This window comes from Ptiloglossa arizonensis, chromosome 13 (genome assembly GCF_051014685.1).
Source record: "Ptiloglossa arizonensis isolate GNS036 chromosome 13, iyPtiAriz1_principal, whole genome shotgun sequence".
NCBI lineage: Eukaryota > Metazoa > Arthropoda > Insecta > Hymenoptera > Colletidae > Ptiloglossa > Ptiloglossa arizonensis.
Window position 1 is genome coordinate 7913797 of NC_135060.1, and position 13049 is coordinate 7926845.

General features: G+C 27.8%; 4 protein-coding genes across 5 annotated transcripts; 2 read left to right on the plus strand and 2 right to left on the minus strand.

Moving 5' to 3' along the window:
- Window positions 1-13: 13 nt before the first annotated feature.
- Window positions 14-4724, minus strand: Thg (tRNA-histidine guanylyltransferase). Of its 2 annotated transcripts, XM_076325501.1 has the most exons (4): window positions 4102-4724; window positions 3676-3920; window positions 3353-3568; window positions 14-782 (listed from the first exon to the last, which is right to left on the minus strand). In XM_076325501.1, exons 1-4 carry the CDS (start codon window positions 4454-4456, stop codon window positions 768-770), a joined length of 831 nt encoding a protein of 276 aa, XP_076181616.1. In that variant the 5' UTR covers window positions 4457-4724; the 3' UTR covers window positions 14-767. The 2 variants fall into 2 exon arrangements, with proteins under 2 accessions (XP_076181616.1, XP_076181615.1); XM_076325500.1 differs by lacking the exon at window positions 14-782 and having other exon boundaries at window positions 2922-3568.
- Vhaac39-1 (V-type proton ATPase subunit VhaAC39-1) lies at window positions 53-2122 on the plus strand. Its single transcript, XM_076325502.1, has 6 exons — window positions 53-278; window positions 396-746; window positions 851-1008; window positions 1085-1261; window positions 1377-1454; window positions 1540-2122. Exons 1-6 carry the CDS (start codon window positions 158-160, stop codon window positions 1699-1701), a joined length of 1047 nt encoding a protein of 348 aa, XP_076181617.1. The 5' UTR covers window positions 53-157; the 3' UTR covers window positions 1702-2122.
- Window positions 4725-6208: 1484 nt separating the features above from the next.
- Window positions 6209-11972, plus strand: LOC143154061 (tRNA (guanosine(18)-2'-O)-methyltransferase TARBP1). The gene is made up of 10 exons (XM_076325836.1): window positions 6209-9007; window positions 9075-9304; window positions 9378-9594; window positions 9662-9814; window positions 9901-10065; window positions 10294-10482; window positions 10567-10741; window positions 11075-11403; window positions 11478-11614; window positions 11674-11972. Exons 1-10 carry the CDS (start codon window positions 6263-6265, stop codon window positions 11822-11824), a joined length of 4491 nt encoding a protein of 1496 aa, XP_076181951.1. The 5' UTR covers window positions 6209-6262; the 3' UTR covers window positions 11825-11972.
- Window positions 11973-11987: 15 nt separating this feature from the next.
- On the minus strand, window positions 11988-12825 carry LOC143154064 (ATP synthase F(0) complex subunit g, mitochondrial). Its single transcript, XM_076325842.1, has 2 exons — window positions 12686-12825; window positions 11988-12324 (listed from the first exon to the last, which is right to left on the minus strand). The coding sequence occupies exons 1-2, from the start codon at window positions 12723-12725 to the stop codon at window positions 12065-12067; spliced, it is 300 nt and encodes a 99-aa protein (XP_076181957.1). The 5' UTR covers window positions 12726-12825; the 3' UTR covers window positions 11988-12064.
- Window positions 12826-13049: the final 224 nt, after the last annotated feature.

Sequence of the window (13049 nt, forward strand, 5' to 3'; positions counted from 1 at the left end):
GTGCCATCTGGAAGTACACCAAATTTCGTGATCTGCAGAAAACTTCTCACTGAATAGTCATATGATCGTCACGGAAAAGGGCGAGTCCGACTTCGATTTTGACGGATCTGTATTTCGAGTGGTGTAGTAGTTAAATTGTAATAAACAATCTTCTAAAATGAAGGGTTGTATGTTCAATATTGACGGAGGATATTTGGAGGGTCTTTGTCGTGGATTTAAATGCGGAATTCTTCAACATAGCGATTACCTTAATCTCGTACAGTGCGAGACCCTTGAAGGTAAAGTTCACTCGACAATTACTTTTTAATTTTAACATTTATATTCTTATATAATCATAGTAAGTTTAATGAATAGATAACTTTATATCTGGTATTAATTATTTGTCGTTCCTGCAGATTTAAAGCTACATTTGGCAGGTACAGATTATGGTAGTTTCTTGGCCAATGAACCATCACCACTCTCTGTCAGTGTAATTAATGATAAGTTGAGGGAAAAACTTGTGCTAGAATTTCAGCATATGCGTAACCATTCTGTTGCACCTTTATCTCAATTTTTGGATTTTATTACCTACAGTTACATGATCGATAATATCGTTTTATTGATTACTGGTACTTTGCATCAAAGACCAATTTCAGAATTGATTCCCAAATGTCATCCTCTTGGTAGTTTCGAACAAATGGAAGCCATTCATGTAGCAGCAACACCCGCTGAACTTTACAATGCAGTTTTGGTAGATACTCCTTTAGGTATGGTCCATCAACATGGATTTATCTTGAAATTTCCTTCAAAAGAATTAATGTTATATATTTTTTATTATTCTATTATATTATTAAGAAACGTCTTAATGCAGCACCCTTCTTTGTGGATTGCATTTCTGAACAAGATTTGGATGAAATGAACATTGAAGTAAGCAGAAATATTCTATACAAAGCTTACTTGGAAGCTTTTCACAAATTTTGTAAAGAAATTGGTGGGACAACTGCAGATACTATGTGTGAAATAATTGCGGTAAAAATCTAATACAATTAACAAAATTATATAATAATTTAAAGAATGATGTATTAAGTGAGATTTACTTTTGTAGTTTGAAGCAGATAGGCGAGCAATTATTATAACTATCAATTCATTTGGTACTGAATTAGGAAAAGATGATAGAGCAAAATTATATCCACGCTGTGGAAAATTAAATCCTGATGGATTAGCAGCATTGGCAAGAGCTGATGATTATGAACAAGTCAAAGCTGTAGCACAGTATTTTGCTGTATGTATATATTTTAAAAATTTTTTCTTATACTTTTTTAAAGAATTGATATCTCTTAATTAATATGCATACATACATACATGTATACAAAGTTTACATTTACATTGTTTTGCAGGAATACAGTGCTTTATTTGAAGGTGCAGGTAATAACCCTGGTGACAAGACCTTAGAAGATAAATTCTTCGAACATGAGGTAAATTTAATATCACTACAAAAAATTAATACTGAATAGTGAAGAACATCGTTAGAGGTTATTAATCTTAATATTATCTTCATAGGTTCGCTTAAACGTTCATGCTTTTCTTCAACAATTTCACTTTGGAGTATTCTACAGTTATCTTAAGTTAAAGGAACAAGAATGTCGCAATATCGTGTGGATAGCGGAATGCGTTGCACAAAAACATCGTGCTAAAATAGATAATTACATTCCAATCTTTTAATGCTTCCTAGTATTCTGTTGTATTGATTGTTTATGTCTGGCTACACAACAATATCACACAGAAAAATGATTGTTTTTCTGCATTTTTATTTTTCAATCATGAATAATTAATAGTTCTACAGTATTTCTTATTGTCAAGACGAGGAAACTGCCAAATAAATACAAACTATAATTATTTAACGCATAATTAGAACAAAAAGGCAACTATATGTCTAGCCAAACTGAAAGGATGGTATTAAAAATTATTATTTAGCACTGTTACTGTCGTATATAACAAGAGTTTATGTCATATAGATGTATATAATGTATTTTATTGTAGACCAGTATATTTGTTGTGTCTTGTATTACCCGACGTTGTAATTATTAATTCCAATGTAATATAAAACAATATATAATACATTCCATAAGTTCGAAAAACTCAATTCAAATGATGTCTTATATTAAATTACTGAACTTCATTCATTCTTTAACAATCGTACTGAGAGAACAGTGTAAAAATTTCTATTACGTGCGTGTACATACTATATGGTTAAATTTGTTCAAATACTAATTAATTTTGAGTACATTTAAACGATGAATTATAGATCAATGAATAAACTTAACCACTTGGTTTATCAATAGAATCTACGTTACACACAAACGAAAAAATACTTCGAATATCTAAATTTATTAAATTAAAAATATTTTGTTTTTTAATTAATAAGGCAAATGAATTGTTTTATTTCTATATGTAATAGTAATCGGATTAACTGATTATTATTAAATATATAAAGACATACATGCAAAATTATAAAATTTTATAATCTAAATTAATTCAAAACGATTTAGTTTTTAAACTACAAAACATGAGTATGAATTTTTGTAGCATATGAAGTGTAGCATCTACAATATGTACCGTTTATGCTTATGAACAAGATTCTTTATAAAAATCTTAATATATTTACTCTAGAGCAGCCTTTAAATTCATAAATAATTTAATATTATTCGATGCAATTTCTTACTATTAGAAAATACAATGTTGAAATTGATTGAATTTTAAAATATAAAATCCTAACGAAAAATATTTGTTAAATACATGTATACGTATCTCTTTCTGTAAAATATTTCTTATAATGTACATACATGTACGTACACACATACACATATATGATTTATTTTATGAAAATATAATTCCTATTAAAGTAGTAAAATAAAAATTAATTTGAAGTGAAGGACTTACAAAACAACCAGGAATATAATAATAATTACTAATTATAAACTTTGTAATTCTTCCACTGATAATTAATGTTTTATACTACCACCGCTGTAAATAAAATAAAATAAAAGTATTTTTAGAGCCACTGAAAATAAACTTTCATTATCTTCCGTTAGGATATTTTTCAAATTATTATATAAAAATAAAACACTGCTTATCTTCTACAAATTCGTTCACTTTCACACTGCATTCTTTCTCCATCTGATTCTCTACTTCTTGCAGGATGCACTTCTTCATTCATAGAGTTCACGTTAGCAACCGAAGGTGGTGGAACATTATTAATATGTTTTATGTTAGTAGTTGGCGATGGCGGCGTCGTTGTTGGCATTGCATTTTTAATAGCATTGTTAACTAGGTTTGGGGGTTGATAAGTTGCTAGACTTTTTAATCCAATTACTTCTGGATTTTCCTTCCAAAATCGATCTGCAATAATGTCATCCACCAATGGAACCACTGCTGGCTTTAGTCTGCCTGTTCCATCAGATACTAATTTCCTTATAAGTGTAGTACCTTTTCGGAAAAGTGGAGGTTCGTTATTATAATTTATACCAAATTCTTGGAAAAGTAATTCATTCTTATGCGATGCCAATGTACCCCTAAGTTGTTCTTCTGCCTGAAAATTGAATAAAACAAATCAGCATTAACAATGCTTTATATATATACATATATATACATAGTATATGAAAATAAACATATTATATAAAAATTAAAGTATTTTACCTGACTCGGAGTAAGTTTTGCTTTTATTACAAGATTCCAAAAACAAGTATTGTATAAATTATTCACATGAACATCTGCCTGTCGCCATGCTAAGTAATCTCTTAAATTTTTATCTGTTGGATATAATACAACACGGGCATCAAAGGAAGGTGGGTAATATAATTCTTTGCCTCGAAAGAAACGAGGCCAATGATAAACATACGATGATGCAAAAAGAGAGTTTACATTTGACATCAATTTTGAAGCTGAAACATTATGAAAACAATGTTATAAATACATAACTTTAGAAACTATAAAATATAACCTTATATAATCTATTAAAAAAGTAGTATATTCTACATCAACTTATGTTTGCTTTATTTCTATATTATTTATTGGTTATTTAAAATGTACCACATTACAAATTATTATTCGAAATACACATACCTCTCCTTTTGTAAAGTTGTGTGTCTTTCCGAAAAACGAAAGAATATTCATCACTTTGACCAAAGCCTAAAATAATTTCTTTGAAATCTTCCATAACCGTAATAGCCGCACGATTCATCAATTCCAAAGCGGCTACATCATTTGGTTTAGTAAACTGATGTGCATCGCAAAACTTCGAAAAGTTTCTTCCGTCTATTCTAACCACAATCCAACAATTTGGTAAACAACTGTCATCACGTTCAAATTCCTTTACGTATTCAAATTTACTCTTAGCCATTGTCGTCAAACTTATGTGCCGGCTTATGACCACTTGTTTGACCAAGCTAATGATTTTCAGGAAGTTACTTCCCTTCATCCGTCTCTACTGTCAGAAAATACAACGTTCTCTGAAACTGCCGAGTGTTGATGTTTCCACTGCCGAGGTTCACTTCAGCCTCAGCTCCGCGAAACTCGTACTTCAAACGGACGCTTTTAGTTGAAAAGTACCTATCACCTACTTTTTGTTGTAAAATAAATAAACTTTCGATACATATATATTTATATTTTTGAGTACCCACGTGTACGTTTATTGGTTAGGTACGTTTGTCTTGTTTCAGAATATAAGAATATACGAGTTAAACGAAAAGCTGTATTACATCAACTTTAATGAATTAAAAATATTAAAATTTAAAAAAAACATTTAATTTTCAAATAAAACACACGTGAAAATTTCGCCAATATATTTTTACTGACGAACACATGTAATCAGGTGCGAAAACATAAATATTTGCGTAAGAAAAATACATCGATAAAAAAATTCAATTAGAAACAGAAATATACACGTGTCCATTAATCTTGCCATTTGAGGGGAATACAGTACGCTAAACGTAATCCCTTCTCTTTTTTGGCAAACTTCTAGTTATCGCGCGTGTGAAACGCTAGAGGGTGCTATTTAAACTTTACATCGGTGTTATCAATTTAATGAATAGTATTATTTATTTATTAAATACGTATCATTTTAAAACATACATATATATGTGTCATTTAAATAAAATATACAACACATTGTTTATATGTAGTAAAATTCATTCTTAAAATGACATGATAAAAATGTATTTACACAGCAATTTAAATACTTATTTTTATATAAATAAACATATGATGTACTTAATCAAGAAACTTAAATTGGGTTAGTTTAAACTACAAAACCACTAAGTTGACAAATTCTACAACTAACATAATCACAATACTTAATATAAGAACATGTACTAGTAAAAAAATTAATAATAATGTTTTGAAATATACATATATATGATTTTATTTATTGATAAAATTTTTTACTACTTGATATACTTTCATTATACTGTCAACATTCTGATATTAAAGTTGAGCGGGTAAAACACTATTTAAACCGTATTTTTCGCACACTAAATTTTGATTTTTTTACCTAAAAAATGTAACTTCTAGGCATATCGTGTACATTATAACATAGATCGAACGAAGACAATCGAACTAACTATAAATCCGTAGCGTCACATTTTCTTGACAGTATTTATAAAATAATTATTCTCGAATTGTAATCGTAAATACTTCCGATAAAAAGATAAATTGAAAACACGAAAATACAAAAATAACATTTAATTTCACAATGACTTATTGTCACTATGTAGGATACATTTTTACCGATACCTATCCCATTTTTCTGTTTTTGTATATATCTTAAGGATTACATCTTGAGTGCCATTTTCTAGTATCATTATGTTTTGATAATGGATTCTGGTACGTGTAATTTAGACACGGCGAATATACGAAATAAGAACTATCAGTAGCTCTACAATATTTCAACTTTATAATAGATTATCAATACAATGAACAAATTTTAATGAAACACGTATCATATTTTAAAAATGAATTTTGATACCTATAAACAATATTTTTTACACGTTCTAGTTTAATGATACATTCATAAATGTATTAAAATGTAGTGATACGTATTTAATAAATAATAATCTGTTCATTGTATTTGATGACCTATTATAGTGTTTACATAACGCCATCTAGCTATTTAGTCTCGAAACAAATGGCAGCTTGCCGAAAAGAAGGGGATCATTCGGCGTGCTGTATTCCCCTCAAATGGCAGAATATATTTTATTTTGGAGTCCGCACTGTATAGTACATTGAAATGGATTTACACGATCGGTACGTGCATACTCCGACAACAGATTTGTCAATTTTGGAATTGTTAGAAACCTCATTTAAAGATGATCCATTTTTATTATTACATCGTTTAATTCAACATTACGGTGCTGAAATAACGAAAAACAATTTGGATGCGAAAAACTTAAAGACACTCCATATGCTGCTATGTTATGAATATCAGCTTACATTTAATTCTGAAAAAAAATATGCAAGAGTAGTTCCAAATGACTTATGTTTCAAGACAATAGAAAGTGTTTTATTTTTAAACAAGCAATCACAAAATATCATAGATTTACCAATTTTATACGATATTATACTGTTATATACACTACTCTTCTGTGAACTCGAATGTATTGAACAACATTTAGTAAATTTTCAAAAATCAAATGTGGATTTTTTGACTAGTAATGAAAACAGGATTTTTTATATGAAAATAATTGAATGTTTGTTAGAATCATTACGATTAAGACAGTTTTTGTATAATGATGTGGAATCAAATTTACTAAAACACTTTAGTTTATTGTATTTGGAAGATATAACATTATGGCTAGGAATAAAAGAAAACAAAGAGTGGCACACATTTGCTTCAATTTTTCCAAAATTAATAAATACCTTTGGTCCTGAAAGTGTTATGCCATCTTTGTGGGACTTTGTTTTAAATAAATTGAAAGATTTGAAAGATATACTTAATGCATTAAGTATTATAACAGATGTATGCTTTTCATTGAATTACAAAGAGACAAGTACTATATATCATAAATTATGTTGTACAAAACAATTATGGTTATTAATAATAGAAAGTTTAAAATTTCCTATACAACAATATCGTAAACAAGCATTATTTATAATGAAACGAATAATTGATTTTATGAATACTATAGATAAAAGTGTCTTAACATTAGAAAAATCTGGAATTGTTCCCTTTGTATGCAATCAGTCAACAGAAACAAAGATAGCCATAACTGAGATCGAACAAAAATTTTTTTTGATAATAGAAGCATTAGAAGAAAAGCAGTATCATTTAATAGTACCAGCTTTAACGCATATACCAACTTTAGTACAAGGAAATAAAGAGCACATATTATGCAATGACTGCTTCAACAATCGTTGGCTACAACTAATTTTTGAAAGATTATTGAAACATGAAAATAATATCATAGTAAAGCAAGGAATATTATATATTTGTAAATTACATACAATTGTATATGATTATCAATTTTTGAAATTGTTTGTACATATTTTAAATAATACATTTTTGTATGAATGTGAATCTTACCAACAAGAACCACAAATATTAAATGATATTATAACATTGTTTATACGTGTCAAAGAAGAACAAGTTGAATTCATCGATAAACTGCTTGTAATAATAAATGAAGAAACATGGGCCCCTATACCAATATTTTATATGATGCTAATTTTAAGAATAGTTTCAAGTAAAACCTCAAATTGCTGGGAAAATAATGAATTAATTACAGCAAAGTTTTTACAACAGAAGAATTTGACTGCGCATTCTCACATTCTAAGAATTGCATCGCAAATTGAACTTTTGAAGACAATTTCTATTTCTTTGAAGAAAATAAATGATTTGAAAACTGTGGTAGATGCATTATCAGAATTTCCTCCTGAAGAAGCTCTTACAAGGGGCTCGTTTTCATGGAACATAATAACAACATGGTTAAAAAATGTGTTAATAAAAACAGATGCAATCAATTTTATAAAACTTATATGCAAAGAAAATTTATACGATGACATATATTTCAAAATTAGGCCTGCAAAGTTTGCTCTTGTGATATTTATGTTGTACGATGCAGGTTTAATATTGCAATGTAATATGTGTCCTGCATATGAAGTACTAGATAATTGGCTATTATCACTCCATGGAATTGATACGAGACCTTATGCAAATATTTCACATATTTTTTACATTATAGAAGTTACATCACATTTGCTTAATTTAAGTGTGACAGGAACTAGTAAAAGTCTTATGCAATTATTGTCTTTGTACATTAATGATATTTTAAAATTTTTACTTAAAAACTGTAAAAGTATCCCATATAAATTTAATTATGAAGAAGTAAACAGATATTTAACTATAATTGTTTCGTTTCTTAATAATGGAAATCTAATTTTGGCACAAAAAGAAATTATAAATTATATCAAAGAGTTTAAAAATGAAAGTATAATTATTCTTGAAAATATAAAACAATATACAAATATGCACTATATGTATGCATTATATATTTTACATTATACTCAAACTGTTTTGAATATAAACATTTCATCATTTTACACACTACCTTTATTAGATATTTGTTCTATTAATAAATGTGATAATGATCAAGATCAAATAAATTCTAAAGGGAAAATTGCATCAGATTGTTATTTACTACTTGCAAAACTTACAAATCAATTCTTATCAGAAGTAGAAATACAGTTATGGTTAAAAAGAGTTGATTGGTTTAAAAATATATTGCATCTCTATGAAATGGGAGGGAGTGAAATTGTTCCAGAAATAGCTCTGATATTGAAGACAATTGTTGAAAGGGGAGGATTAAATTATTCAAAAAATAAATTAAATTTAGTATGTATGTTTACTATATGTTGGATATCAACTTTATCAAGCACAAAGAATAAGCTGTATTTTGGGGCAATGAAAAATCTTATAGGTGTTATTATAAATAACCAATTTTTGGCACTACCAGATGAAATGAACTTTGTGAATCAAGTAAGATAATAAAATATTGTCTTGATATTAACATTTTTAACATAATAAACATTTTATCAATTTTTAGTTTCTTGATCAATTAATTGAAGAAAGCAACAATATACCAAAATTGAAGAAAATTTTATTAAATGAAATGATATTGTTAAATGTGTATAGTTTGAGAAAATTGCAGGAACCATTATTATTATGTCTGCTGCATGGACAGGTACTCAGAAGAGATGAACAAATAGAAAATCAAACATATTTGTACATTACAAAAAATTATAAAGACTATTATCCACAACACATATCAATAATGTGAGTATTTTCGTTCTATTTTATATTATTTTGAGAATTAATTTCTTATTAAATTTTTAATTTCATTAAACAGAGATCATAATAACGATGCTAGTATCAGAATACTTTCTGTTATACTATTGCATAGGATAATTAGTTCCGACAAAGGATATGCATCAATATTTCTTCCAATGGTTTTACAAAAGTTAGAAAAGTATAAAAATAAAAGATACTTTAATCATTCTTACATACACAAAATAAAACATCGAATTATGCAAGTCTTATTAATATTGCAACCAATTTTGAATAAGGTAATAAAATATTATACAATTAATCAATAAATGATTGATCAAAATAAATTTATAAATTCCTTTATAGGCAGACACTGCCACATTGCAAGAATTTCTTTGTAGTTTAATGCTTTTAGAAAGTAATCAACACAGTGTACGATTAATGCAAGAATGGATACTGATAAAAATTTTTGTAGAAAATGGAGAATTTCATTATAAACTATGGGAATTTTTTGAAAAGGTATGTAAACAAATTTTATTCTCCAATACTTAAGATTTATTTATATCTCAGTTATATGAAGTTAAACTAATAAAATATTCATGTAGGTTATTATAACACGTCCAGGATGTGTCAGTTCAATAGCATGTATAGTTTATCATGTTTCAAAACTACTTCCTAATAATGCTCAAAGTAATTTTATTTCAATGGGAATAAAATATATTGCACGTTGTTGTTTAGGGCAGCAATATAATATGCGTCTTTATAGCCAGGTAAATTGTTTAATATAGCATATAAAAGTTCATTGATCATAATTAAAATTTAGAATGTTACATAACATGTGGGACTTGTTTCAGTGATGTACAACGTACAAAATTAATGAAAGAAGTTCATATAAATGTGTTCTAATCAATCTTGTTCTAAATAGTCATGTTTGTATTCCATTAATTCCTTGTGGTAATGTATCTGATTCTATGTATTAATATTTATATTTAATGCAGGTTATTTTTGTAAAATTGTATGAAATGTTAGAAAAGCTGAACTCTAATCATATCATAAATGAGTACAAAGGATTATACAATATTGCAATTGAAAGTTTAAGAGAAGGAAATTTAATGAAAAACTCTGGTAAAATCCAAGATGACTTTTATCTCTCTGTTTTTCATGCTGTGCATGATTACAGTCTGCAGGTAATATTATTATAACTGATAGCTCAAACTATTAACATTTAAAAATTGTGTGATATAAACAATAATTTTTTCTTGTACACATAGACAATATATTTTGAACTTCCTCGATTGACCGATATAGACTCAAGCGAATGGACTACTCCAGATCAGTTTCAGACTCTAGATTTTATAGAAATTCATAATCATCCTCTTCGATTGTATAATTTAAATACATCATTAGCAGAAACTAAAACATCCCCATACTTAACAAAATCTACAGGTATTTTGTTACACATAGTGGTTAATGTACATAGTGATCCACAAGGTGTGATACAAGAAAATTCATTTTTGTTTATCTCTACCATATTTGACTTTAATTTCAGTAGTATAGAGTCTATTGAGTCTAGAAAGGCGAGGTGCATTTGATGACTTCTAAATATTTAAATACAATAGAATAAAGTTGTACAAACATATTTTATTCTGTTTTTAATTTATATCTTCAAATAGAATCGTTCTTAGTTGTATCACACATTATGAAACATATTGTACATTTATATTGTGGATAATTATAGGATATTAGATAATGTAATATTTTAAAATATAACCAATGCAGAATCATCTAGAAAATATTCTAAAACGGATCTTCAAGAATTAAGTGATATTCAGAAAAAAATTAATCCTTCAACATCTATGAATTTATCACATAATAACATTTTTCCAACAATCAGAGAATCCATTTCTCATAAAATGATGCTGTCAGACAAAGAAGGCATTATAGTTGTAGCATGTCTCATCGATCGTGCTCCAAATTTGGGAGGACTCGCTCGAACTTGTGAAATTTTCAATGTTAAAGAATTAGTTATTGCTAATTTAAATCAAATTAAGGACAAAGAATTTCAGAATCTCAGTGTATCGGCTGAAAATTGGATAACTATTACAGAGGTATTTTATACATAATGTTTTACAATAAAATATAAAAATAATTTTTATGGGTGAAAAACTAGAAAATATTTTAGATAAAACCTCATCAATTATGTAAATACCTGTTGGAAAAGAAAGACACAGGATCGTGTTTAGTAGGTGTGGAACAAACAGCTAATAGTACAAATTTGCAAAACATGAAATTTAAGAAGAACACAATTCTTGTTTTAGGGTAAGTAGTTGAAAAAAATTAAACGATTTCTGATATTATTATATAAATACTATTTTCAGAAATGAAAAGCATGGAATTCCTGCCAATTTGATACCTCTGTTTGATACTTGTATAGAAATACCTCAAGTTGGTGTAATTCGTTCATTGAACGTCCATGTTAGTGGAGCCATATGTATTTGGCAATATGCGAAACAACATTCATTAACATAATTGCATTTCCAAATGCATGTAAATAGTTATACCTATATTCTATTTTTATACATTATACAATAATGCAAGTAAAGACAAAAGTATAAATAATGTAAAATTAATAAAATTAATATGAGAAAATGGTTTAATAAAATAATATTAATGTTTATTTACAAAACTTAAATTTCTTTTACGAGTATATATTTACGAAAAGGCTAATTTGTACACAGCTTAGACCTATGTAAATGTAGTACAACACATTTAAACATCATATCCTACAATGTGTCGTTTTCCAATACATTCACCAACAAAGAACCAACATAAGACTTCAGCACCGACTAAAGTATTCAACCAAGCTTCACGTACTGTTAAATTACGGTATGATCCAGTTTGGGCAGATTTTATCAAGTTAGTGATACCACTTCGAATGGCAGGTAGGTCAGACAGCTTTGGTGGAACCATTTCGACTTTTGCATAATATAGGCATTTGGAAAGAACAGGTTTTGATGCTACTGCAGCAGCTGCAATGAATATACAATTATAAATAATAATCAGTATCTTCCATCTAAATTGACTATACAAACAATTAATTAATAATAAAAGTGATCGATATACTACTTCTACCTAACCTTTAAAATGCTAAAAAATATATGTAATAAATTATGCCTATGAATTATTTATTCAAATTTTATATAAAAAGGTCTCAGTGTGTAAATTATGATCTCCATTTAAAAAAATAATTAATTTTCGTATTACATGAAGTGGGAATTGATATTATATAATCAGTTATAAGTAAATTATGATCAATGTAACATTTAAAACTATAGTATTGATAGTAACACATAATTTCTTATTCAAATATTTAAATAATTAAATACGTACTCTTGCACAATTGCAGTGCCTTTGAAATTGCTGCCGACATCTTTTACTTACAAATCAATTCTGTCGAATGGAACTTAGACGAAGAACAATTTTGCAATACCGTGAAGCAACCTTCCTTCATAAACGATAATCTTGCCATCTAGCGGAAATCTTCTGTGTTACAATTTAAATTTTAATTGAAGACGAATGAAGCCAATAAAGAAGTGAGTTTGAAAAGTCCGGAAAAATTAGAATTAACAAAAAATTTATTATAACAATCTTAAAACTTTCTTTAACCATGGTATATTAGATACAAAAATTTTCGATTAGCCCATTAATAGCAGAATAATTTAAGCTGATCATGTTTTGTGGTTCACCATGTACA

What these genes read in the sequence shown, in the direction of transcription:
- LOC143154061 (XM_076325836.1), top strand. Translation starts at nt 6,263, where the DNA reads ATGGATTTACACGATCGGTACGTGCATACTCCGACAACAGATTTGTCA. An exon ending in AAATGAACTTTGTGAATCAA is followed by an intron (nt 9,008 to 9,074) that starts GTAAGATAATAA and finishes ATCAATTTTTAG; the next exon opens with TTTCTTGATCAATTAATTGA. An exon ending in ATATGCGTCTTTATAGCCAG is followed by an intron (nt 10,066 to 10,293) that starts GTAAATTGTTTA and finishes TATTTAATGCAG; the next exon opens with GTTATTTTTGTAAAATTGTA.
- Vhaac39-1 (XM_076325502.1), top strand. Translation starts at nt 158, where the DNA reads ATGAAGGGTTGTATGTTCAATATTGACGGAGGATATTTGGAGGGTCTT. An exon ending in CTATGTGTGAAATAATTGCG is followed by an intron (nt 1,009 to 1,084) that starts GTAAAAATCTAA and finishes TTACTTTTGTAG; the next exon opens with TTTGAAGCAGATAGGCGAGC. An exon ending in ATAAATTCTTCGAACATGAG is followed by an intron (nt 1,455 to 1,539) that starts GTAAATTTAATA and finishes TTATCTTCATAG; the next exon opens with GTTCGCTTAAACGTTCATGC.
- LOC143154064 (XM_076325842.1), bottom strand. Translation starts at nt 12,725, where the DNA reads ATGTCGGCAGCAATTTCAAAGGCACTGCAATTGTGCAAGA. An exon ending in GGCACTGCAATTGTGCAAGA is followed by an intron (nt 12,325 to 12,685) that starts GTACGTATTTAA and finishes TATTCATTGCAG; the next exon opens with CTGCTGCAGTAGCATCAAAA.
- Thg (XM_076325500.1), bottom strand. Translation starts at nt 4,456, where the DNA reads ATGAAGGGAAGTAACTTCCTGAAAATCATTAGCTTGGTCAAACAAGTG. An exon ending in ACAACTTTACAAAAGGAGAG is followed by an intron (nt 3,921 to 4,101) that starts GTATGTGTATTT and finishes ATAATGTTTCAG; the next exon opens with CTTCAAAATTGATGTCAAAT. An exon ending in CAAAACTTACTCCGAGTCAG is followed by an intron (nt 3,569 to 3,675) that starts GTAAAATACTTT and finishes TTCAATTTTCAG; the next exon opens with GCAGAAGAACAACTTAGGGG.